This window comes from Myotis lucifugus, unplaced genomic scaffold, assembly GCF_000147115.1.
Source record: "Myotis lucifugus unplaced genomic scaffold, Myoluc2.0 scaffold_23, whole genome shotgun sequence".
Lineage (NCBI taxonomy): Eukaryota > Metazoa > Chordata > Mammalia > Chiroptera > Vespertilionidae > Myotis > Myotis lucifugus.
This window is the reverse complement of record NW_005871071.1, coordinates 277,493-301,712: the sequence shown is the minus strand read 5'-3', so window position 1 is coordinate 301,712 and position 24,220 is coordinate 277,493. Positions and strand designations below refer to the sequence as shown.

Below are 24,220 nucleotides of genomic sequence, written 5' to 3'. Positions count from 1 at the left end.
TGCCCAGAAGGTGCCTCTGAGAGGGCAGCCGAAGGTGACCGCCTCCCCGGAGACGGCCGAGGGGGGAGCGGGCCAGGGGTTGGGTGCCGCCGGAGACGCGGGCGCCGGGCCTGATCCCGCAGGCACCTGCCAGCCCGAGGTAGCGGCCTCGGGCTCCGAGGGAGCCCAGCAGCGCCGGGCGGCCTCAGCAGCAGTTGCAGCGACCCGAGCCCCTGCCGGGGAATCGCCGAGCCTGGACTTCGGAATCGTTCTTTTACCTTCATTCTTTCCCAGTAACTTCGGATTTAATTATGGAGAAAGAGCTGAGGAGCAGGGTCCCGGAGGAGGAGGAGGAAGGAGAGGGAGAGGGAAAGAGGGGTGCCGCGGCGGTGTTGCCCGGGGCTGTGCCCCTGTGCAGAGGGGAGGAGGAGGAGGAGGGGGAGGCAGCTCAGGTGCTCGCGGCCTCCAAGGAACGCTTCCCGGGACAATCTGTCTATCACATCAAGTGGATCCAGTGGAAGGAAGAGCACACACCCATCATCACCCAGAATGAGAACGGACCCTGCCCTTTGCTGGCCATCCTCAATGTTTTGCTTCTGGCCTGGAAGGTACATGCTGTAGCTTCCTATTTCCTACAGCTTTTGGGGAGGAGGGAAACGGGGTAGGGGAGATGCTGCAGATCAGCGAATGGCTTCCTCCTTTCTTTCCTCATTCATCAGTTCCCTTTTCTTATTTACATGAGATTCATTCGGGGCCTCCGAATTATACGTCTATCAGGAAGAATTGCTGGGAACCTCAGGTCTCACTTAAATAGGAATTTAACATTCAGTTGTGATTGATATGCTCACAAAAAACCAGGGCTTAGAACATCCTAAGTCCTACGATTATTTTTAAACTATATTTTTTATTTATTTCTTCTTACTGACTTTATCACATATGTAAAAGAGCAAATAATAGGGGAAAATGGTTTTCAGAAGTTATTATCAATCCATGATGTCAGGGACCAAGTTCTAATGGTTATGTTCAGTCTATTTTCCAACTAATGCTTGTTCCATTTGGGTGTGGATACTCAAAGGAAATGGTGATAGGGAAGATGTGGCCCCTTAAATTCCATTTAAGGAAAAGTATTGGTCTGAGACCCAATTGCCACAACTTCTTGGTTTTCAAAGATTATATTTTAAATTTATGCATGATTTTTACTTGCCTCCTCTTTGGCTCTTCTTAAATAGTTTGGCATTATCCCCAGTAACCATGCATCAGAATGTGTTAAGGGAGCTAAAATTGTAACAACTAAAATAAGAAAAGGTATATTCAAGGTAAAGGAACATAAAAGGGAGGACCTTCAAAAGTAAGCATATTGAAGACTCAGAGTGAGTTACCTATAAATAGAGTATCATATCTGAGCTTGCAGTTTTAAGGTGCTGAGAAGATACATCTCAGCATATTTTATTTTCAAATTGATAATTATGTCTAGATAACATGTTCCCTAGAAAAAAATAACCTGGGGTGTTCTGGCCAGTTAAGGCGTAAATCAAGTTAAGGGAATAAATACTATGGTATTTATTATATGCCTTCGTCTCCCTGTTACTAGAAAGGTTTGATGCAAAAGAAATAAGAATAGAAATCTTACCAGTATCTGGTACATCCTGGCACTTGAATGTTTTAAATGAAAACTGTGCCTGCTCTTAAAGGTATTGGGGTTGCAGCATTGACTTACTTGAAATTATCAAAGAGCAATGCAAGACCATACACTATAAATACTAGGTTATAGGAAACAGATTGAAATACATTGGATATCTCAAAAGGGGAAATTTTCCTATGGTCTGGCATAGTCCCAGAGAGCTTCCTGGAATCTTTGGGTCTTGAACCAAGCTTTTAAGGAAAAGTAGAATTTAACAAGGAAATGGAATTCCTGGGAAAGAGAAGAGTGTAAACACATGGGGAAAAAATAGAATGGAGAGAGAGAGAGAGAGAGAGAGAGAGAGAGAGTGTGTTGGATGACAGGGGTGGTCAGTTCATATTGGAGAATAATAGAAAATAAAATTGAAAGGTAAAGAAGAGCCACTTGATGCAGGCCCTTGATGCAGAGTAGGGAATTGGACTTGATCCTGTGGTCCGGAATTCCCAGTCTTTTTGTAGGAAGGTTATAACAGTTTCCTTTAAACTTCATTTTTTTCCCTTAATTTCTATGTAGTACTGCAAAAGTTCAGAGGAAGGAAAAAAATACTATGGAATATTTGGGGATAGATGAGCATTGAACTGACTCTTTTAAATGTATTTTTAATTGATTTCAGAGAGGGAGAGAGAGATAGAAACATCAATAATGAGAGAGAATCATTGATTGGCTACTTCCTGCACAAACCCCCACTGGGGATCAAGCCCACAACCCAACTTGGTTATGTGCCTAACCAGGAATCGAACCATGACCTCCTGCTTCATAGGTCGATGCTCAACCACTGAGCCACACTGGCCAGGCTGAACTGACTCTGAAAGACATGATTTCAAGTGAATGATCAAATGTTTGGGTTCCCACTATGAGAGGTACTAGAAATAGAAAGACCAATACGACGCAAGTCTGGCCCTAGCTGGTTTGGCTCAGTGGATAGAGTGTCGGCCTGTGGACCATAGGGTCCTGGGCTTGATTCTGGTCAGGGGCACATACAAGGGTTGCAGGCTCCTCCTGGGCCCAGCTCCTGGTCAGGGCTCATGCAGGAGGCAACCAATCTATGTGTTTCTCTCACATCAGTGTTTCTCTCTGTCTTCCCCTCTCTCTTCCACTCTCCCTAAAAATCAATGGAAAAATATCCCCGGGTGAGGATTAACCAAAAATAAAAATAAAAAAAAGATGCAAGTCTGCTCTCATATAAGTCTCTATTAGTGGAGAGACAGACTTATGAACAGTAATTACGGTGCATTGTGAGAAGTTCTAAATATGCTATGGAATTAAAGAAAAAGGGGTAATTGGGAATGGGATGTGTTAATAGAAAGCTTCAAAGAAGTGATAACCTGTGAATTGGGTCCGAAGGATGAGTGAGAGAAGGTCTTCCACACAGAGGGAATATTGTATTCAAAGATACTGAAGCAGAGAAAGGTTTGTTCTATTTGGGGAGTACGGTGGAGGAGGGGAAAAATGCAATAGCAGGAAATAAAATTAAATTGCAGGCACGTTAATGAATTTGAAGATTATTTTATAAACCTTTGGTTCTTAGTCTTCTCTCTGCCTCTAGGCCAGTGGTTCTCAACCTTCTGGCCCTTTAAATACAGTTCCTCATGTTGTGACCCAACCATAAAATTATTTTCGTTGCTACTTCATAACTGTAATGTTGCTACTGTTATGAATCATACTGTAAATATCTGATATGCAGGATGGTCTTAGGCGACACCTGTGAAAGGGTCGTTCAACCACCAAAGGGGTCGCGACCCACAGGTTGAGAACCGCTGACTAGGCTATTACTGCACACAAAAGTTACAAATCAGTAATTCTCAATGGTTGATAGGGAGACAGGTTAAAAGAATTAAGGTTAGATAGAGCAGTGTTCTTAAAGTGAGCCAGGGGTTCTAGAGGCAAAAAATATTTTAATAATAATACTAAGATGCTATTTGCCTTTTCATTCTCATTCACAAGTGTCAGTGGAGTTTTCCAGCCTGCATGATGTGTGATGACATTGCTCTGACAGTTAGTAGAATGTGTGCTTGTGTATTGTGTTTAAAACTTTTCTCAGTTTTCATTTTCAGTATGGTAAGTATTGATAGATGTAACCCATATAGTTCTTTGAGGACCTCAAAAATTTTAGGACTGTAGAGGGTTCTAAGACCAAAATGCTATAGTAAAGAAAAATAGTAAATAGGGTATGAAGGTAGGTTTCAGATTTCAGAGGACCATCACCATCACTGGGTGTGTTTAAACTTTCTATGGTATATATATATATATACTAGAGACCCGATGCACAAAATTTGTGCACGGGGGGATCAGCCTGGCCTGCACCCTCTCACAATCCGGGACCCCTCTGGTAGGGTCCTTAGGCCTGGCCTATTTGGGCTTTACTTCCCCCAGTTGCCAGCAGATAGCCCCGCCCCCGTTGCTGCCACTGCTTGCCATCTGTGGGATGCTGCCCCCGTCCCCTGCCACCGGTAGCCTCCCTCTATGGTGACAGGCATAGGGTGCGATCGCTTGACTGGCCTGGGCCTCCATTTGTGGGCGATCTATGGGGGGGCCGGAGGGGCCCAGATCAATCGTCCCACAAAGGGAGGCCCTACCCACCCGCCACAGTGCAGCTGCCAGTCGGGTAGCCTGGGCCTCCCTCTTTGAGGCGATTGATCACTGCCCACAGGGAGGCCCTGCCCACCTGACCAGGGCTCCTTGATTGATCTTTGGGCAGAGGGTGGCCTGGGCCTTCCTCTGTGGGGCGATTGTGGGGGATGGCAGGGCCCTCCGACCCCAGACCAATGGCATCACACCCACCTTGGCTGGCCTGGCACCAATGTGTGTCATAGTGTGGTCGTCCGGAAGGTCATCTAGATGGTCATCTAGATGGTCGTTCTGCTGTTAAGTAGTTTGGTCGATTTGCATATTATGCTTTTATTATTATAGATAGAAGGTGTTGGAGTTTGTTTTTGAGGATCAATTAGTGAAATTTTAGGCATGAAAATTTTACGTTTCCTTCAACCTCTCCACATTGCACGGATTCATGCACTGGTGGGGTCCCTCAGCCTGGCCTGCACCCTCTTGCAATCCAGGATCCCTTGGGGGATGTTGGAGAGCCGGGTTCAGCCCGATCCCCACAGGCCCAATCCAGACAGGAGGGAGCCCGATCCTGTGCCTTGGGCATCTGTCCCCTGGTGGTCAGTGCCAGTCATAGCAACCTGTCGATTGGTCGTTCGGTCGCTTAGGCTTTTATATATAGAGATATCCCATGTTCAAAGGCTGTTAAATCGCATTGTTTACCCATATCTTCAGAAAAAAATCACTTCTGTTGTGGTAAACAACCTGCTTCCCTATTTATAATGGTCTGGCCCTCTAGCAACTTCAGCGCGAAATTATAGCTAATTTGCCTACAAACGTCAGGTGGTCATAATAATCTGGCCACTCAATGTATATAGCTGATATTAGGGAGTTGTTATAAATTACTAGACAGAGGAATGACATGGTGAAAGGGGTCTTTTTGCTTGAGATTAGATGAGAGGTAAGACTGTAGTGAGTGTAGCAGGAAGAATTGATAAGGATAGCTCTTTTGGATGGGAAATTCTTTGCCCCTTCTCTTTGATGTCACGGTCTAAATGATGATCACTACCTGGATAAAGGAAATGAAGAAGATGGCACCACTTTTTCTAATCTGGGCAATGGAGATTTCTTGGGCCATTCAAAAGATAGAGAAGGTGTTTTAGGTGGGAAAGTTGATGTCAAAGTTAGATCATGTCAGGTTGGAAATGTCTGAAAAAAATATAAATGTTCATTATGCCTCTAGAAATATGGACTGGGTCAGGAAAGAGGGGAAAATTATAGAAAAAATTGAATTAGGGAAACATTACGTAGGTGTAAGTAAGTATGATAACTATAAGAATAAATGAGAGTGGTGAGCAATAGTTGTCAACTTTTTTCCACCTCAATATATGTGAGGAGCTACAAATTGCCAGCATAAACATCTTCTCTATCTTCCCTCTATTTCCCCACTCTCCTTTCCATCCCATTTTTCAGTAGACACAGAGAAAACAGGAATAAAGATTAAACTTGGTGGGGAGAAGGGAATGCTAAGCATTAAGGGAGAGAGGGCATAAACTAAAAATAAGAAAATGTCATGATAATCCTCTGAGAGAGAAGCTGTAATAAAGAAGTGGTTATGCCTGGCCAGCCGGCGTAGCTCAGTGGTTGAGCATTAACCTATGAACCAGGAGGTAACGGCTCGATTCCCAGTCAGGGCACAAGCCCCAGTTGTGGGCTCCATCCCCATTGTGGGGCATGCAGAAGGCAGCCGATCAATGATTTTCTCTCATCATTGATGTTTCTATTTTCTATTTCTCCCTCTCCATTTCTCTCTGGAATTAAAAATATATATATTTAAAAAAGAAGTAGGTATTGTCAAATATAACAGCATCAAGTAGCTGGTTGAATAGGAAATATTTTGCCAAAAAGACAGGTGTGAGGACAACAAGGTTGCTGAAAAGTGATAATACAGACATTTCAGAATAGGTGGTAAAGTTCTCTTTGGAGGAAGAACAATCTTATTTTCTGAAGTAATGAAAGGAATGGGACAAGGCAGATACATACAGAGACAAGATTATGTTAAGATAGACAGATGGAAATTGAGGTCTCATTTTCCATTTTGGCAGAATAACAGTTGACCTCTTCAGAAATAACTATCAAACTTGTAAGTAATTAAGGAGGAAAGAGGTTGTAAAGCATGAGGGGTTGGTATGAGAAAAGTACATTAAATTCTAACCTAGGAGATTATGCCTAGGAATTTGAGGCATAAGTAGGAAGACATGAGTAGCAATGAATAAATTAGGGTATTCTTTAAAAACTTTTAGTATATCAGTTTTGCTTTATTGTTATCCCCCCCGCCCCCCCGCCCCTCACCTCCCAATAGTTCTCTTATACCTGGATATAGGAGCAGGAAGAATGGCTAGTTAGGGTTATCAGGGATTGGGCTTTTAAAGGGTTGATTCATGGTGAGTCAGTGGAATTAGAGTTGAAAGTGAAATCGTTGATCATCTCTTTTTTGAGTATGAAATAATGAGAAAATCAATAAACTGAACATATTGGGAGGATTTCAGTGATTCAAAGGAAGTAAATGCTGTGGTTCTGGATGAGAGATGACAGTTAAAATGATCAAACAGGGTTAAGTACTGAGTTAGAAATGGAGTTTTAATTAAAATTATCTTTGGACTGGTGGAGAGTAGGTAGGTTATTATTCATAATCTGTAAAATAGTTGAGCTATGATATTCCAACAAATCAAGAAAGAAGGAAAGCTATTCATTAAGTTGCTCAAGCTCAAATTTCTACATCTTTTTAACTGATATCAGGTAACTTACTCAAATTTATGTCTTGGAATACACTTTCAATTTGCTTCTTTAGGCTATATTTGGTTGAGCCACGACCTATAAACCAGGAGGTCACAGTTCGATTTCTGGTTGGGGCACATGCTTAGGTTGCAGGCTCGGTCCCCAGTGGGGCGACGTGCAGGAGGCAGCCAATCAGTGATTCTCTCTCATCATTGATGTTTCTGTCTCTCCTCTCACTTCCTCTCTGATATCAATAAAAATATATTTTAAAAATAAAAACAAACCCGATGCCATTTATAGGTATATTTGAGGGTTGTATCCCATATAATTAGACTAATTAATTAATTATAAAAATCAACAAGTTAGAAGATATATAAAATATAAAATTTATTTCTGATGATATTGGCCTTATTTTATAAATGTTGAAAGCTGAATTCATTATGCTTTTTAAAAATATATACTTTTATTGATTTCAGAGAGGCAGACAGAGGGAGAGTGAGATAGAAACATCAATGATGAGATAGACTCATTCATTGGCTGCCTCCTCCACGCCCCACACTGGGGATCAAGCCTACAACCCTGGGCATGTGCCCTGACTAGGAATCAAACCTCGACCTTCTAGTTCATAGGCTTATACTCAGCTACTGAGCAATGCTGGCTGGGCCATTATGCTTTTATTTTTCTACTTTTTCATACAATTAAAAAAATATATTTCTAATGATTTCAGAGAGGAAGGGAGAGGGAGAGAAAGATAGAGACATCAATGCTGAGAGAAAATCATTGATTGGCTGCCTACTCCATGCTCCCTACTAGGGTTGGAACTCGAAACCCAGGCATGTGCCCTGACCAGGAATCCACTCAGCGACCTCCTGGTTCATAGATTGACTCTCAGCCACTGAGCCACACCACCTGGGGTTGCATATAATTTAAATTTTACATTATGAGACATTTTTTAATGTTTCTGCCTTAATATTTTTGTTTATGACGGTATTAATATAATAAAGGGAGTCAAGAGAGGAACACCAGGGTTCTGAAGCAAGGCATTTTTTACATTAAACTGGTTTTGTTGTAGGCAGGGAAGGGAACCAGATGTTTGACCTATGGGGTCAAACCAGACCTGGGTTCAGCAACCTTGGTATTTGAGATCTGGCTAGGAAAGAATTCAGAGCCAAGATTCAAATTATAATAGAACATTTATTTGGTAAGTCACAGAGGTAGAAAAGTTATTCCTAGAAGAAATGGGCATAGAAAACAAGTGGTAGAGGTAAAGGAAGGACTTGGAGCTTAGAAGTGAGGAAGGCAATGGTAACCACCTGGAGGGATAAAAGGGGAAAGGGGAAGGAGAGTGCTCTGCATCCTTCCTAAGGGTTTTTAAGGGTGGAGATTTTAGGGGAGGTCCCAGGGGAAGTGTCAGCAGCTTTCCAGGTATGTCCTTTTAGGGTTATGGTCTCCATTGATTGATTGGTCAGCGCCAGTGGTCATTATTCTATGCAGCTATGGCTGCTTTTATTGTTCTTCTGGGTCTGGAACTGAAATACAACTGAAGCCTAGATGTTATCTCTAGGGAGGAAAGGTCAATGGGTCCAAACCGCAAGATCAGCGACATGCTAGGGAAGTAAGGTCACCCTGGAGGCTAGGTCCCACCCTACAATTGTCCTTTGCTAGGCACCCAGGGCTTTCCACTGTCGGGGTTCATGTCCCAGCATCAAGAAGGGTTCAGGAATCTGGAAAAGGCTGCGCGTAGATGACATAGGAATCCAGAGACTAATAAAGAGTCCGGAGACGAGATATAATTTTGAAAGGCATTGGGGGTCAGAGGACCTTCAGCTAAAGGAACTGAAGAGGCCCTCCTTGTCTAGGACCCTTGCTTTTATTAACACAATTTGTCCTGAGGCAAGGTGGAGATAATACACTTCAAAGGGTACAGAAGCATTGTCAGTTTGGGGAATAGCTTACTGCTGTTCAGGTGTTTGGCCAGTAGGAGGCAATAACATGTAGATTAAGATGCCCTTTAACTGTCTGGCAGCCACAATCAGTTTCCTATTCAGTTGGGGAAATGCCTTTAGCCATTCCCAACAGGTGACTACATGTGTGACTCAACCCTGTTGAGTCCCCAAGTTTCATCAACCTTTTGATGAAACTCTTGAAATTATGACATGCTGGAATTGGTTCCCAGCATTCCACCCTGGTGACCTTCTGTACTTGGCCCATCCTCCTTGCTCTGCTCAGGTCTGTCTAACTGCATACCACAGTTTTTCCAGACATTAGTCCTAGAAATCATAAAATAAGAATTAATACATTTGATTCTTATTTTGGTAAAAAAACAAAAAGAGCTTAAGGTTGAAGAAAAATAGGAAAAAAAGACACCACCATTCTTCACCCCTCACCCTCACAATCCGGCTCCCCCCCCCAAAAAAAAAAACACACAAAAAAACAAAAAAACAGGAACTAGATCAAAACATGCTACAAACTTGAGGGAGCTATTTGCCAGATTACCTAAGAGCTAATTTCCTTTTTTTTTTTTTTTAAATATATTTTATTGATTTTTTACGGAGAGGAAGGGAGAGAGATAGAGAGTTAGAAACATCGATCAGCTGCCTCCTGCACACTCCCCACTGGGGATGTGCCCGCAACCAAGGTACATGCCCTTGACCGGAATCGAACCTGGGACCTTTCAGTCCGCAGGCCGACGCTCTATCCACTGAGCCAAACCAGTTTCGGCAATTTCCTTTTTTAAATATGTTTTTGTTGCTGTTGTTGTTAATCCTCACCTGAGGATATTTTTCCATTTATTTTTATTTTCCATTGAGTGGAGGTGTGGGGGAGAGACAGAGAGAGACACGCATCAATTGGCTGCTTCCTGCACAAGCCCCAACTGGGCGAGGATCCAGCCTGCAGCCGAGGCCCGAGGTACCCAGAATCGAACCCGCAGCCCTTCAGTCTTAGGATTATTATTAAAACCTTGGCACTGGCTTTTAAGGTAATTGTGGTAGAGGAAAGCAAAAAGAAAAGCAAGCTTTCAGGAATACCATTTTGTGGATAAAAAAAATTAAGATCTGTTGATAGCTCCAAAATGTTAGTTGTTAGTGAGAGGCAGGTATTTTTCTTCACTATTAGCTCTTTCATTTCTAGTTTTAATGAACATCCAGGATATTTTATTGGCTAAGATTCAGAAAATGAATATACCACTGAGGATGCTTGTGAATAAGTCAGTTAAAATATTTGTGTATTTGTTGTCTTCTAAAATCAATATACAGATTGTCATTTTCTATTTCAAATGTTTGAAGAAACCCATGATAGGCAATTATTTGGAAATTCCAAGGCTGAACCCTGAAATTATCTGTTTTCAGAAATTTGTTTATAGAATGTATTTCCCAAATACATATACTTGTTAGTGCCTTTGTTTCTTATCTTGATAATTTTATAGTAGGACTACTACATTAACCAAAGCAGAGGATAAGCTTCGTTTATGGAATTTTTCTGGTGAATATATTTCAGTAGCGAATATATCTGGAATAAAATAATATATAGGTCTTATTTTGTTTAAGAAACATTGCTTGGTGTAATGGTCTTTCAGATTGGCCTGATAGTTGTTCAGATATGAACATCACAGTGAATATAAACTACTGGTTTAAATATCAGACATCCAAAAGCAATACTGAAGGCACCTATAGCCTTCAGTTAAAATCACCTAAAGCAGGGATCAGTAAACTTTCTTGTAAAGGGCCAGATAGCAAATATTTTAGGCTTTGTGGGCTAATATGGTCCCTTTTGCCAAGATTCAACTCTGCTACTATAGTGCAAAAGCAGCCAGACAATACATAAATCATGTTTTAATAAAACTTTATTTAGAAAAACAAGCAGGGACCATAATTTGCCAATAAGTTTCAGTTTAAAAACATACCATATATGGGAACTCTCCATAATTTCTGCTCAATTTTTTTATAAACCTAAAACAGCTAAAAAAAAAAAAAAAAAAAAAAGAAAGTATTGCCCTAACCGGTTTGGCTCAGTGGATAGAGCGTCAGCCTGCGGACTGAAGGGTCCCGGGTTCGATTCCAGTCAAGGGCATGTACCTTGGTTGCGGGCACATCCCTAGTGGGGGGTGTGCAGGAGGCAGCTGATCGATGTTTCTCTCTCATCGATGTTTCTAACTCTCTATCTCTCTCCCTTCCTCTCTGTAAAAAATCAATAAAATATATTGAAAAAAAAAAAAAAGAAATAGAACATTTAAAAAAAAAAAAAAAAAAAGAAAGTATTGCCCTAACCGGTTTGGCTCAGTGGATAGAGCGTCCGCCTGCGGACTGAAGGGTCCTGGGTTCGATTCCGGTCAAGGGCATGCACCTTGGTTGCGGGCACATCCCCAGTAGGGAGTGTGCAAGAGGCAGCCAAATCGATGTTTCTCTCTCATCGATGTTTCTCTCTATTCCTCTCCCTTTCCCTTCCTCTCTGTAAAAAATCAATAAAATATATATTTTTAAAAAAGTATTATAATTTTTTTGAAACAGAACATGAAAATAATTAGAATTGAGCAATGATCAAAACCTCCATGGAATCTCTTGGGTTCACTGAGTAATAAATGCACTGGATGCATAAATCATAAGCATCAACTATCATGCTCTCAGAGGTTCTCACATTGTTCGATGTTACAGGGATCTTTTATAAGACCTATTTTATTCATTGATTAAAACAAACAAACAAAAATTTGTGGCATGCTATTACCATATTTGGTAACTTGAACACCCAGAGAACCTTTTTCAACACTTGGGGGATTTGGAGAAATTTCTGATTTAAATTATTTCCTTGGTTGAGTAGAAAATAATTCTGAACAATTTTAAATTATGCAGTTCTTCTCTTATCATTGATATGTTAATTACTTTGGTTGAATTTCCATCCTACACTATTTATTTTTTCCTATGAATATACCACAGAGTATGCTTTTGAATAAGTCACCTAAAATATTTATAATTATTAGCTGTAATATCTGTGTAACTCATGCCAGTTCATTTTAAAAATTAATTTAGACTGATGTGTTGCAGCTGAATTAGCTTTAGAAACTTAAATATGTATCTAATTTTAACTTTTTTATTGTGGAATATAATAAGAAAAGTACATAAAACAGAAATGTCCAGTTTAACAATTTATTGCAAAGCAAACATCAGCAGAACTACCGTGCAAGTCAAGAAATAGAGCATTGCCCTAACCGGTTTTGCTCAGTGGATAGAGCATCGGCCTGTGGACTGAAGGGCCCCAGGTTCAATTTTGGTCAAGGGCATGTACCTTGGTTGTGGGCACATCGCCAGTAGAAGGTGGGTAGGAGACAGCTGAAAGATGTTTCTCTCTCATTGATGTTTCTAACTCTCTATCCCTCTCCTTTCCTCTCTGTAAAAAATTAATAAAATATATTTAAAAAAAAGAAAGAAATACAGCATTACCAGTACCCCAGAAATGTCTAATAGGCTCCTTTCCAACTATCACTTCTCTTATCCCTAGGGCTAACCATAATCCTGATTTTTGTAGTATCCATTTCCTTACTTTTCTTTGTAGTTTTATCACCAAGTATGCAGCTCTAAACAATATAACTTAATTTAACCTGTTTTTAAACTTTACAAGTGGAATAATACAGTCTGAATTCTTCAGTGTGTGACTAGTACTTTCATACTGTATTCATGTTAGCCATTCAACAATAAAAAATGGCCAGCATAGACTGAAGTAATGGGATATTGAACTGTATTTAAGCCTGTCTTCAGTAAAACTGCTCAGTGAGTCACCTATCACAACATGTTTGATGCCTTTTCCTGCTCTTGAACTGCCTTTTTTTATCATGCAGGACATTGTTATAGGTGCCTAATGACAATCATGGTGGATGGTGAAAGGCAGAGCACTAGGCGTTGGAAAAGGACATCTCAATGTCTATGAGACCTTATATCATTTTGTAAATTTTATTGTTATAGGATTGACTATTATGCTTTATAAAGATTCACTATCAAGATTTTAATGTGAATGTTAATGTATACAAATAGTAGATACATATAGGTACATACATGTATTTATGACAAAGAAACACTTTAATCACCTAAAACATTTGATTTTATAGAAAAAAATACTTTGTTTTTCAGGTGAAACTTCCACCGATGATGGAAATCATAACTGCTGAACAGCTGATGGAATATTTAGGTTAGTGTTGAAAAGTGGATGATCTTATATCTCTTTTAAAACAAAGTGTTCAAAGCTAATATGTTACTAAGTCTGGTCAGTGTGGCTCAGTGGTTTAGCGTTGACCCATGAACTGGGAGGTCATGATTCCATTTCCGGTCAGGGCACCTGCCCAGGTTGCAGGCTCAAGCCCCAGTAGGGGGCGTCAGGAGGCAGCCGATCAATGGTTTTCTTTCATCATTGATGTTGCTATCTCTTTCTCCTTCTCCTCTTTGAAATCTAATCTAATAAAAGAGAAACATGCAAATTGACCGTACCTTCGCTACGCCCCCAAGCCACGCCCCCCGCCAATCAGAGCGACTGTATGCAAATTAACCCAACCAAGGTGGCGGCCGGCAGCCACGGAGCTGGAGCAAGCAGGAGGCTTGGTTGCCCCAGCGATGGAGGGAGCCAAGCTTCCTGCCTGCTCTGGCTGGCTGTGGCCTCCGCAAAAGGCAAAAAAGTTTCAATTATAGTAGACAAATCCCAGATATCTGCTTCCAGCCAGCCTCCACTGGGAGCTTGGGTGGCTGGGGGCCGTGGCCAGCCTGCAAACAGCCATCAGCCCCTCACCCAGGCTGGCCAGGCACTCCAGCGGGGACCCCCACGCTGAAGGGGTTGTGGCCAGCCTGCAAACAGCTATCAGCCCCTCACCCAGGCTGGCCACACCCTCATGGGCTGAGGGTCTCCACTGGGGGGTTTGGCAGCCTGCAAACAGCCATCAGCCCCTCACCCAGGCTGGCCACACCCTCAAGAGGTGAGGGTCCCTGCTGGGGGTCTTGACCAGCCTGTAAACAGCCATCAGCCACTCACCCAGGCTGGCCAGGCACCGCAGCAGGACCCCCCTCCCTGAAGGGGGTGTGGCTAGTCTGAAAACAGCCCTCAGCCCCTCACCCAGGCTGGCCAGGCACCCAGCGGGACCCCCACCCTAATCCAGGACACCATTCAGGGCAAACCAGCCGGCCCCCACCCATGCACCAGGCATATAATAAAAGGGTAATATGCAAATTGACCCTAACAGCAGAACGACTGGGAATGACTGGTCACTATGACACACACTGACCACCAGGGGGCAGACGCTCATTGCAGGAGCTGCCCCCTGGTGGTCAGTGCGCTCCCACAGAGGGAGCTCTGCTCAGCCACAAGCCAGGCTGACAGCTGCCAGCACAGCAGTGATGGCGGGAGCCTCTCCCGCCTCCTCAGCAGCGGTAAGGATGTCCGACTGCAGCTTAGGCCTGGTCCCCGCTGGCAAGTGGACATTCCCAGAGGGCTCCTGGGCTGCCAGAGGGATGTCTATCCGCCAGCTTAGGCCAATCCCCCGGGGAGCGGGCCTAAGTCAACGTGGACATCCCCCGAGGGATCCTAGACTGCGAGAGGGCACGGGCCAGGCTGAGGGACCCCCCCAAGTGCACAAATTTTTGTGCACCAGGCCTCTAGTAAATAAAATAAAGTAAAAACATATTAAAAAAACATGTTATCAAATCTCATGTTCCAGAAGTGCTATTATATAATCTATTTTAAAATTATAATTTTTAATCTCTTAATTAGAATTTTTTATCAATATGTCATTCTTCTTGGATGTTAAAGCCTTCTTTCTGACCAGGATTAAAATTCTGTAATATTTATGAGACTGAACAACATTTAGAAAACACAAGATGTATATTAATTCCAATAAGTTGCACAATGAGAAGTAGCACAGAAACTCTGATATTGCATATAGAAACTGTTTTTAAAAAAATACTGATTACGCCCTAGCTGGTTTGGCTCAGTGGATAGAGCATTGGCCTGTGGACTGAAGGGTCAAGGGCACATGCCCAGGTTGTGGCTCGGTCCCCAGTAGGGGGCATGTGGGAGGCAGCCGATCAATGATTCTCTCACATCATTGATGTTTCTATCTCTTTCTCCTCTCCCTTCCTCTCTGAAATCAATAAAAATATAAAAAAATAAAATTTAAAAATACTGATTAGCCTTGAATAAAGACCCAGGAGGTGATTTAGAGCAGTGATACCCAAAGTATGATTCATGGACATGTGCCAGTTTATGAAATGTTAGCTATTAGTATGCAGTGAGTTAGGGGCTTGTGCCAGTATGTAAAACATTTACAGGAGTAAGCACACTGTTTAGTTCATCTGAAACTTTTTTTTTTTAATATATTTTATTGATTTTTTACAGAGAAGAAGGGAGAGGAATAGAGAGTCAGAAACATGGATGAGAGAGAAACATTGATCAGCTGCAGCTGCCTCCTGCACACTCCCTACTGGGGATGTGCCCGCAACCAAGGTACATGCCCTTGGCCAGAATCGAACCTGGGACCCTTGAGTCCGCAGGCCGACGCTCTATCCACTGAGCCAAACCGGTTAGGGCATCTGAAACTTTTTCATAGCAAAATTTTCTTGGTGAAGGAAGTAGTGTATTGAATTGCATTCTTAATGCAAGCCTCTTATTTCAAAACAGACCATCAATACACAGTTTACAGACCAGCTGCATTGAGTAGAACTTGTTTACAGAGTAGGTAGTTGTATATCACACTGAGATATTTTCTGGTTTAACAAAGAAAAGTTTATATATTTACTAGAGGCCCGGTGCACAAAATTCATGCACTCAGTGGGGGAGGGGTCCCTCATCCCGGCCTGCACCCTCTCGCTGTCTGGCAGCTCTTGGGGGATGTCTGACTGCCGTGGAGGCGGGAGAGGTTCCCGCCACCACTGCTGCACTCATCAGCTGTGAGCCCGGCTTCTGGCTGAGCAATGCTCCCCCTGTGGGAGCGCTCTGACCACCAGGGGACAGCTCCTGCATTGAGCGTCTGCCCCCTAGTGGTCAGTGTGGGTCATAGCGACCGGTCGTTCCACCATTTGGTCGATTTGCATATTAGCCTTTTATTATATAGGATACGATTACCAAATTGAAATCTTAATCCATATTCTCACAATTTTTTTAGTAAATTTTTATTTTTTAAAAAAATTGTCAGCTGATTACTTTGTCTTTATCATTCCAGAAAACTAGCTAACTGGTTTTTTGTGAGATTTAGGGTTAGTGAAGTAATTGAGATTACAGCTTTTGGAAGACCCTTTTCTTTGTGTAAGTAATATTATTTCATTACTAGAGGCCCTGGGGGGTGGGGGGGTCCCTCAGCCCAGCCTGCACCCTCTTGCAGTCCAGGACCCCTTGGGGGGATGTCTGACTGCTGGCTTAGGAGCAGGCCTAAGCCGGGAGTCGCACATTCCCTGAGGGGTCCTTAACGCTGCTGCAGAAGTGAGAGAGGCTCCTGCCATCGCTGTGAGCCCGCCTTCTGGACGAGCAGCGCTCCCCCTGTGGGAGTACACTCACCACCAAGGGGCAGCTCCTGCGTTGAGCGTCCTGCCCCCTGGTGGTCAGTGTGCATCATAGCGACCGGTCATTTTGCCATTTGGTCAATTTGCATATTAGCCTTTTATTACATAGGATATTTACTGGCTAGAGAACATCATAGATAAGGGTAGATTACTTTGAATACCTAGATATCTAGAAATAAAATATCTATTTATACCTCTTTTAGTTTAGCTTAGTGATTCTTAGACTTTGTGATTTCTAAATTATATTTAAGGGGTAGGCTAAAATATGTTTGATGCTTTTGAGCAGCCAGTATGACTGCCAAGTAGTGTGTAAAGGGGAAGTAGTAGGAAATGAGAGAAAAATAATAGGGCCGGATCATTTAGGGCTCTGTAGACTATTATAACAATGTTGACTTTAGCTGGGAGTAAGCTGGGAAGCCATTAGAGAATTTTGAATAGAGAAATGACATGATAGGACTTTGAGTTTAATAAGAATTATCTGGCTGTGATGTTGAAATAGAACTTAGGGCCCTGGCTGGTTTGCTCAGTAGTTAGAGCGTTAGCCTGCAAACCTTCAATGAAGAGTGAGATATTAGCTGGATCAAATGCTGCGAGTAGTTCTAGCAGGAAGAAGACTTAAACTTTGACCATTGACTGAGCCATAAGGAGGCGATTGATAACCTTGACATGTAAGTGCATGGGATGAAAACAGGCTTGGAGTGAGTACAAGAGAAAACGAAATCCTCATATACAGCCAATAGGAATGTAACAGAGCTCATTTTGTCTCAGAAAGTATGCAGACAAAAGCAAGTAGAGAGTGGTAAAAGCAGGGAGGACATTTGGAATATTAATATCACTTAAATGTTAGCTAGCAAAGCTTTGAGGAAACAGGTCATAGGGTAGAAATTTTTAATAGGGAAAAAGAAACATTAATGAAGAAATATCTAGATCTGGGGTATTTGAAAGTTTTGGGTGAGGGGGAATCAGCAACTAAGAGCAGTGTGAAAGCAATATCCTAATGGGAGGTGGGGGAAAGTGAGCAAGAGTGGTATGAGAAAAGAGATTCTGAAGAATTTGCCTCACCAAAAGTAAACTTTATTCAGGGCCAATCCTGCTAGGGCAAATTGTTTAATTTTCTAAACTATTTGATTTTTTTCCTCTTGAGATTACTCCAGTTCTTTAGAGAAACCAGAGACACTTTTGAGTTAATAAGCAAACACTTGTAGAAAGATTATAAGAGAAACCATTAATTGCTTTTCTAGCACCTAGCTGAGAAACCACAAGGGAATGGGAATTTTGATTGGCATAGGTTAGATGAGGAGTGAATTTTAATTTGGAAATTTCTTACTAGAATAGTAGAGCAGGGCCATACATGGACAAGGCTTGTTGGAGAGCTTTGGCATAAAGAAAAGAACAAGACAAGCTAGAATATCCAGGAAATGCTAGGAGGTCTAATAAAATAAGGTGAGGAAGAAGTGTGGGTGGAAGGTAGAAAATGGATAGAAAGATAATGTATAAAAAAGTATAATGCAAATTGGAATTTATGTTGTAACTTTACTCATCTGAAATAGTTTGTGTGATGATTAGACTAACATAAGTTGGCACTTATTACATTTTAACTATATTATACTTTATCATTATCTTATTCTGTTCCCCATATGTTGTTTGCCCAACCAAATTATTGTTTTGGGGTGTTTTTTTTTAAATATATTTTTATTGATTTTAGAGAGGAAGTGAGAGGGAGAGGGAGGTAGAAGCATCAATGTTGAGAATCATTGATCGGCTGCCTCCTCCATGCCCCCTACTGGGGATCGAGCCCACAACCCAGGTATGTGCCCTTGACTGGAATCGAACCCGGGACCCTTCAGTACACAGACTGACACTCTATCCACTGAGCCAAACCAGCTAGGGCAAATTATTGTTTTTAAAGAGAACCATGTATTTCCTAATATTTGTTTTTACCCATTACTAGACATATAGTAGACTCTCAATAAATAATTTTGCTTTCTTTGCTTTTTTTTTTACTTTATTTGTATTTATTATATGCTGAATTTATTCCTGGGCCATAGGTTTGGTTTTCTTTTCTTTCTTTTTTTTAATATGTTTTTTATTGAGAGAGAGAAAGAAACATCGATTGGCTGCCTCCTGTATGCCCCCTACCGGGGATTCAGCCTGTAACCAGGGCATGTGCCAGCAACAGGAATCAAATTGGTGACCTCTCAGTGCCTGGGAGGACAGTTCAACCAACTGAGCCACACAGCATACAGGCCAGGGATGAGGCCATAAATTTTTGTTTCTTATGGGATATCTTTTTCTTCTGTGCAACCTCCTTTTCTATTTTGGGAACAGTCTGCTCTTTTTCAGTAAGGATCATCTCAATGTGGTAGAGAGGGCTGAAGTATGGGTTAATTCACCCATGAGCTCTGTAAATTCTATGTTGCATCTTGGGAATTTTGTGCACCTGAATGTGTTCAATGACCAGAGAATTTACATCTAAACCCTAAGTCATTATTGTTCTCTGCATTTTTAAGCATGTGCAGCAAAAATTCACTCTTTTTGGGCCACCAACCCTGTGTCCAACCCCACTGTTTGGTCTGGGCACATCTACCAACTCCACCATTGTAATGACGGAATGGCATGTATTACTTCTGTAAAGTGACATCCTTTAAATACTTGGTGGCTTTTTGAATATGTATACCTGGGCAGTTTCACAAGTGTTCTTAAAGTGAACATGAACATTTGAACATCTTGATGTGCATGATTTTGTGGGGCTTTCTGGGTCAAGTAAATAGCAAACTATTTTCAGAGGTCACCTCTGGCTGCTTTCGGGAAGAGCTGAATAAATAGTTATTGACTCAAATAATATTGTTGACCAGTTTCAGATGATAAAGGTTAGAAAAGCTAGACAAAATAGCACTCTTGAGAGAAGATTTATTTAGGTGTCTAAAACTGAAAGATGTTCCCTTAAAAACTCAAACTCTGCCTTTTTTTGTTTTGTTTTGTTTTGTTAATCCTCACCTGGAAGATATTTTTTCCATTTCTTTTAAGAGAGAGTGAAGGGAGGGAGGGAGGGGAAGAGAGAGAGGGGGGGAAACATCGATGTGAGAGAGACTGGTTGCTACTGGCTGCCTGCAACACATGCCCTGACCAGGGGCAGGGAGTAAACCCACAACCCATGTACATGCCTTTGACTAGACCCTTCAGTGTGCAGGCCAATGCTCTAACCATTGAGCAACCAGACAGTGTCAAACTCTGCCTTTTAAAAATATCTGATTCTTCACCCTAGCCTATTTAGCTCAGAGGATAGAGCGTCGGCCTGTGGACTAAAAGGTCCTGGGTTCAATTCCGATCACGGGCACATGCCCGGGTTGCAGGCTTAATCCCCAGTAGGGGCGTGCAGGAGTCAGCCGATCAATGATTCTCTCTCATCATTTGATGTTTCTACCTTTCTCTCCCTTTCCCTTCCTCTCTGAAATCAATAAAAATGATAATAATAATAAATAAAAATATCTGATTCTTCTATCAAATGAAATATAGGATACAAGTATAGCAATTATGTTCTCAAATATATATGTATGTGTGCCATATATTATATGTGCCATATATTATATGGACTCAGAAATATTTGTTACATAGACTTGCTTATATATCTCTGAAAATCAATTTGTTTAGTGCTTTTGGAGTTCTTATATCTATGCAGAATAAAATCTTTCCTAAATTTTGCTATCTTTTTATTTATTTTGTTTTTTTAAACGTCTATTATTAAAAATACTAGAAGCCCGGTGCACGAAATTCGTGCACAGGGGGAGGGAGGTCCCTCAGCCCAGCCTGCACCCTCTCACAATCCGGGACCCCTCGGGGGATGTCCGACTGCCAGTTCAGTCAGACATCCTTCTCGCAATCCGGGACTGCTGGCTCCTAACTGCTCGCCTGCCTGCCTGATCGCCCCTAACCACTTGCCTGCCTGCCTCATCGCCCCTAACCACTCTGCCTGCCTCATCACCCCTAACCCCTCTGCCTGCCTGCCTGATTGCCCCCAACTGCTCACCTGCCTGCCCGATCACCCCTAACAGCATCTGCCTCAGTCCCTGACCCCACGGCTTTGTCCAGAAGGACATCCGGAATGAGGTCCGAAAGGTTGTTCAGCTGTTCAGTCTAATTAGCATATTACACTTTTATTATTATAGATAGATGTCCCCCTTTTTCCCATTGACCCCTTCTACCCACACCCACCTAGATTTTCCTATCCTAAGTTCTAATTAAAAGTACAAATAATAGCATGGCCATTGTAGCTCAGTGGTTGAGTGTTGACCTATGAACCAGGAGGTCACAGTTCGATTCCTAGTCAGAGTACATGCCCAGGTTGTGGGCTTGATCCCTAGTGGGGGGTGTGCAGGAGGCAGCCGATTGATGATTCTTTCTCATCATTGATGCTTTACCTATCCCTCTCCCTTCTTCTCTTAAATCAATAAAATATATTTTGGGGAAAAAAACTACAAATAATATATTAATGTTCGTAGGAGTTTTTTTTAGCAGAGTTGGAAAGCTTAAGAGAATACTTGATGCAGTCTTTAGAAGTTTATTTTGAATTAGAAAATAAAGGTTGTATTATAAAAAATTTCATCAAATTGTTAGTGATTTGGGAGGCTAGGTGAGAAGCTGGTGTTATATATAACTGTTTATATCAAAATAAATACCAGATAAATTAAAGATTTAAACATTAAAAAAGATAAAGTTATATGAAGAAGGCATATGTGCATGTTTCTATATTTTTTAAAAATTGATTTTAGAGAGAGGAAGTAGGGGAGAGAGAGAGAGAGAGAGAGAAACATTGATGTGAGAAACAAACATCGACTGCCATCCTCACATGCACAACCTGGTTATGTGCCCTGACTGGGAATCAAACCCACCATCCTCTGGTATATGGGATGACTTCTCCAACCAACTGAGCCACACTGGCCAGGGATGTTTTTATACTTTTAAGATTTGAAGATCTTTCTACACATGACATCCAACCAAGAAGAATTTGACTATATTAAATTAAATATTTCTGTATCACACAAAAAATAGACAAAAAAGCATAACCATAAAGTTAGAAGCCAATATGGGGGGGAAATATTTACCACATGTATAATAATAAATGTTCTAATTTCTCTAATTGAAAAAGAGCTTTTACAGTTCAGTAATAAGAAATAATACTTGTGTAGGCAGGCAATTAAAAGAAAAGGAGTATATATAGTTAATACATAATTAAAAAGACAAAACATAGATAAGGCACTGCAGATGTTAAAATGGAGCTACATATATTTAAAAGGTGCCACATATACCAAAAGTCATATATATATTAAATAGGTGATACCAAATAAAAATACATATATAAAATATATCAATTTTTTAAATGCAAAAAATTTTTGTTTACTTCTCAGAATGGCGCAAACATTTAGAAGACTGATAACACCCATTCTTGGAAAGGTAATGGGGTAATAGTTATGTTATTAATAACAGTGAAACTTGGTACAGCCATTTAGAGCTTTATTGTAGCAACATGGAAAGATGCTCAAATATATTATAAACTGGAAGAAAGAGAAAGCTCAAAAGCATTAGAGTATGTAATTGAAAAAAATATATGAGACTACCCTGGCCAGTGTGGCTTGGTTGGAGAGTTGTCCCAGAAACTGAAGGGTTGCGGGTTCAATTCCCGGTCAGGGCACATAACTAGGTTGTGGCATTGGGTTTGATCCATGGTTGGGGTGCATCCAGGGTGTGGGGGCTGATTGATGTTTCTCTCTTACTTTGATGTTTCTCTCCTCTCTCTCTAAAATCAATGGACATATCCTCAGGTGATGATTAAAAATATATATATGTGAGACTAATATCAATTTTCTCTGATTAGAATTAGGTGGTTAATTTTATATGTCACTTATTGCTGTAATTTAAAATTTAAATCTAATCTTTTTTAAAGGCAATTTCACAATTTCTTTTTACAGGAGATTACATGCTTGATGCAAAGCCAAAAGAAATTTCAGAAATTCAACGTTTAAATTATGAACAGGTAATATAAACAATTTTTATTATATTAAAATATGTAATTTTTAACTTAAGGATGTATTCATTGATCTCTATCAATGGCCAATCTCTGTTTTATATGAATATATATGCTATATAGAATGAAACATAGATATTATTCTACAGGCCTACGTAGAATGGTAACCTGGTATTTTCTTTGCAAAGTTGATTTTCAAGTGATTTTGTCTTTGATTCATCTTTCCTCATGTTATTTAAAGTAAGCAGTTGTTAGATACTGTTTGTTACAACTTTGAAACAAAAACTTTACCATTAGCTTTGAGAGTAGTAATGTATCAAGCTGATATTGCTAAGTGTAAGCTAGTGTTTAATGTTCCACAATATGATGTAATATGTTCTATTTTATGTGAGCAGAAATGGTCAAGCCTAAATTTTAGGAAGACAAATGCAGAGCTGTAACCTTCCTAATTAAACCCTTTTTACCAGAAATTGTAATGTAAACTAAGAGCATATTTTTCCCAGTTTTGCTTACACAAGGCAACATTGTATTTGTGTGTTTCTATGACAGTTTTTTAAATGACTACAAGTAGATTTTTAAAATATTTTTATATGGCCCTAGCCAGTTTGGCTCAGTGGATTGAGCATAGGCCCATAGACTAAAGAGTCACGGGTTCAATTCTGGTCAAGGGCACATACCTCGGTTGCAGGCATCGATGTTTCTCTCTCTCTCTCTCTCTCTCTCTCTCTCTCTCTCTCTCTCTCTTGTTCTAGCCAAGCCTTAATTGTTGTAGTTAACACTAGAGGGATTTGACCACCAGGCCGACTGGCTGTAGGAATCAGCTGTGGGAAAACTTCAGGCCTCTGGGGAGGCGCTAGTCCAGCCTTTGCCTGAGGCGATTGGCAAATGGCTCTGCGCAGGGTTTGGGCGGGGCGGGCTCAACAGGGCGGGGGGAGGGAGCAGCTATGGCCGCTCTCAGTCCGTCTCCAGGGGCTCTGCCTCTCTGTCCCCGCAACCGCTGCAAACCTCGTAGGGACCGTAGCCAGACAGTCCCGCTTCTCCCGTTTGAGTCTGGGTCCCTAGAGACTCGCCCGGATCTGTAGCCCAGTGTCTGAGACTCACTCCCGACTGAAAACGACAACCGCGACCTCAGCCACCAGCCCGCTTTGCGCGCGCACCGCCGCACCACCGTACCTTTAAATTTTCCACACTGCGCCTCCTCTAAGCCTCCTAATACTGTTGTTTTTCCTTCTAGTTGAAGAGTCCCTCCTCAGCCAGCCTTCCTGTGGTTCTGGTTGATGTCCATTCCGTCTTTTAGTTGTATTTTTGAAGTGGTTGTTCGAGGCAGCAAACTCTGGTGTTTACCTATGCCGCCATCTTGGTTTTCCTTTGGCCATTTTTTAATTGGATTTTTTTTCTTCCCTTTGTTAAGTTGTATGAGTTCCTTATATATTTTGGATATTAACCCCTTATCAGATGTATGATTGCCAAATATGTTCTCCCATACAGTGGGCTCTCTTTTTGTTTTGTTGATGGTTTCTTTTGCTGTGCAGAAGCTTTTTATTTTGATGTATCCCATTTGTTTGTTTTCTCCTTAGTTCCCCTTTTCATAGGAGATGTATCAGTAAACATATTGCTATGTGAAATGTCTGAGATTTTGCTGCCTATGGTTTCTTCTAGGATTTTTATGGTTTCACTACTTACATTTAAGTC

General features: G+C 41.4%; 1 protein-coding gene across 1 annotated transcript in view; it reads left to right on the top strand.

Annotated features, from left to right (window-relative positions):
* Window positions 1–24,220, top strand: part of MINDY2 (MINDY lysine 48 deubiquitinase 2) — a 100,702-nt gene that overhangs the window by 40,524 nt on the left and 35,958 nt on the right. Inside the window, 6 exon segments of the mRNA XM_014453394.2 lie at window positions 2–160; window positions 163–210; window positions 212–237; window positions 239–587; window positions 13,099–13,156; window positions 22,473–22,537. Of these exon segments, the coding sequence (XP_014308880.2) occupies window positions 2–160; window positions 163–210; window positions 212–237; window positions 239–587; window positions 13,099–13,156; window positions 22,473–22,537 (705 nt within the window).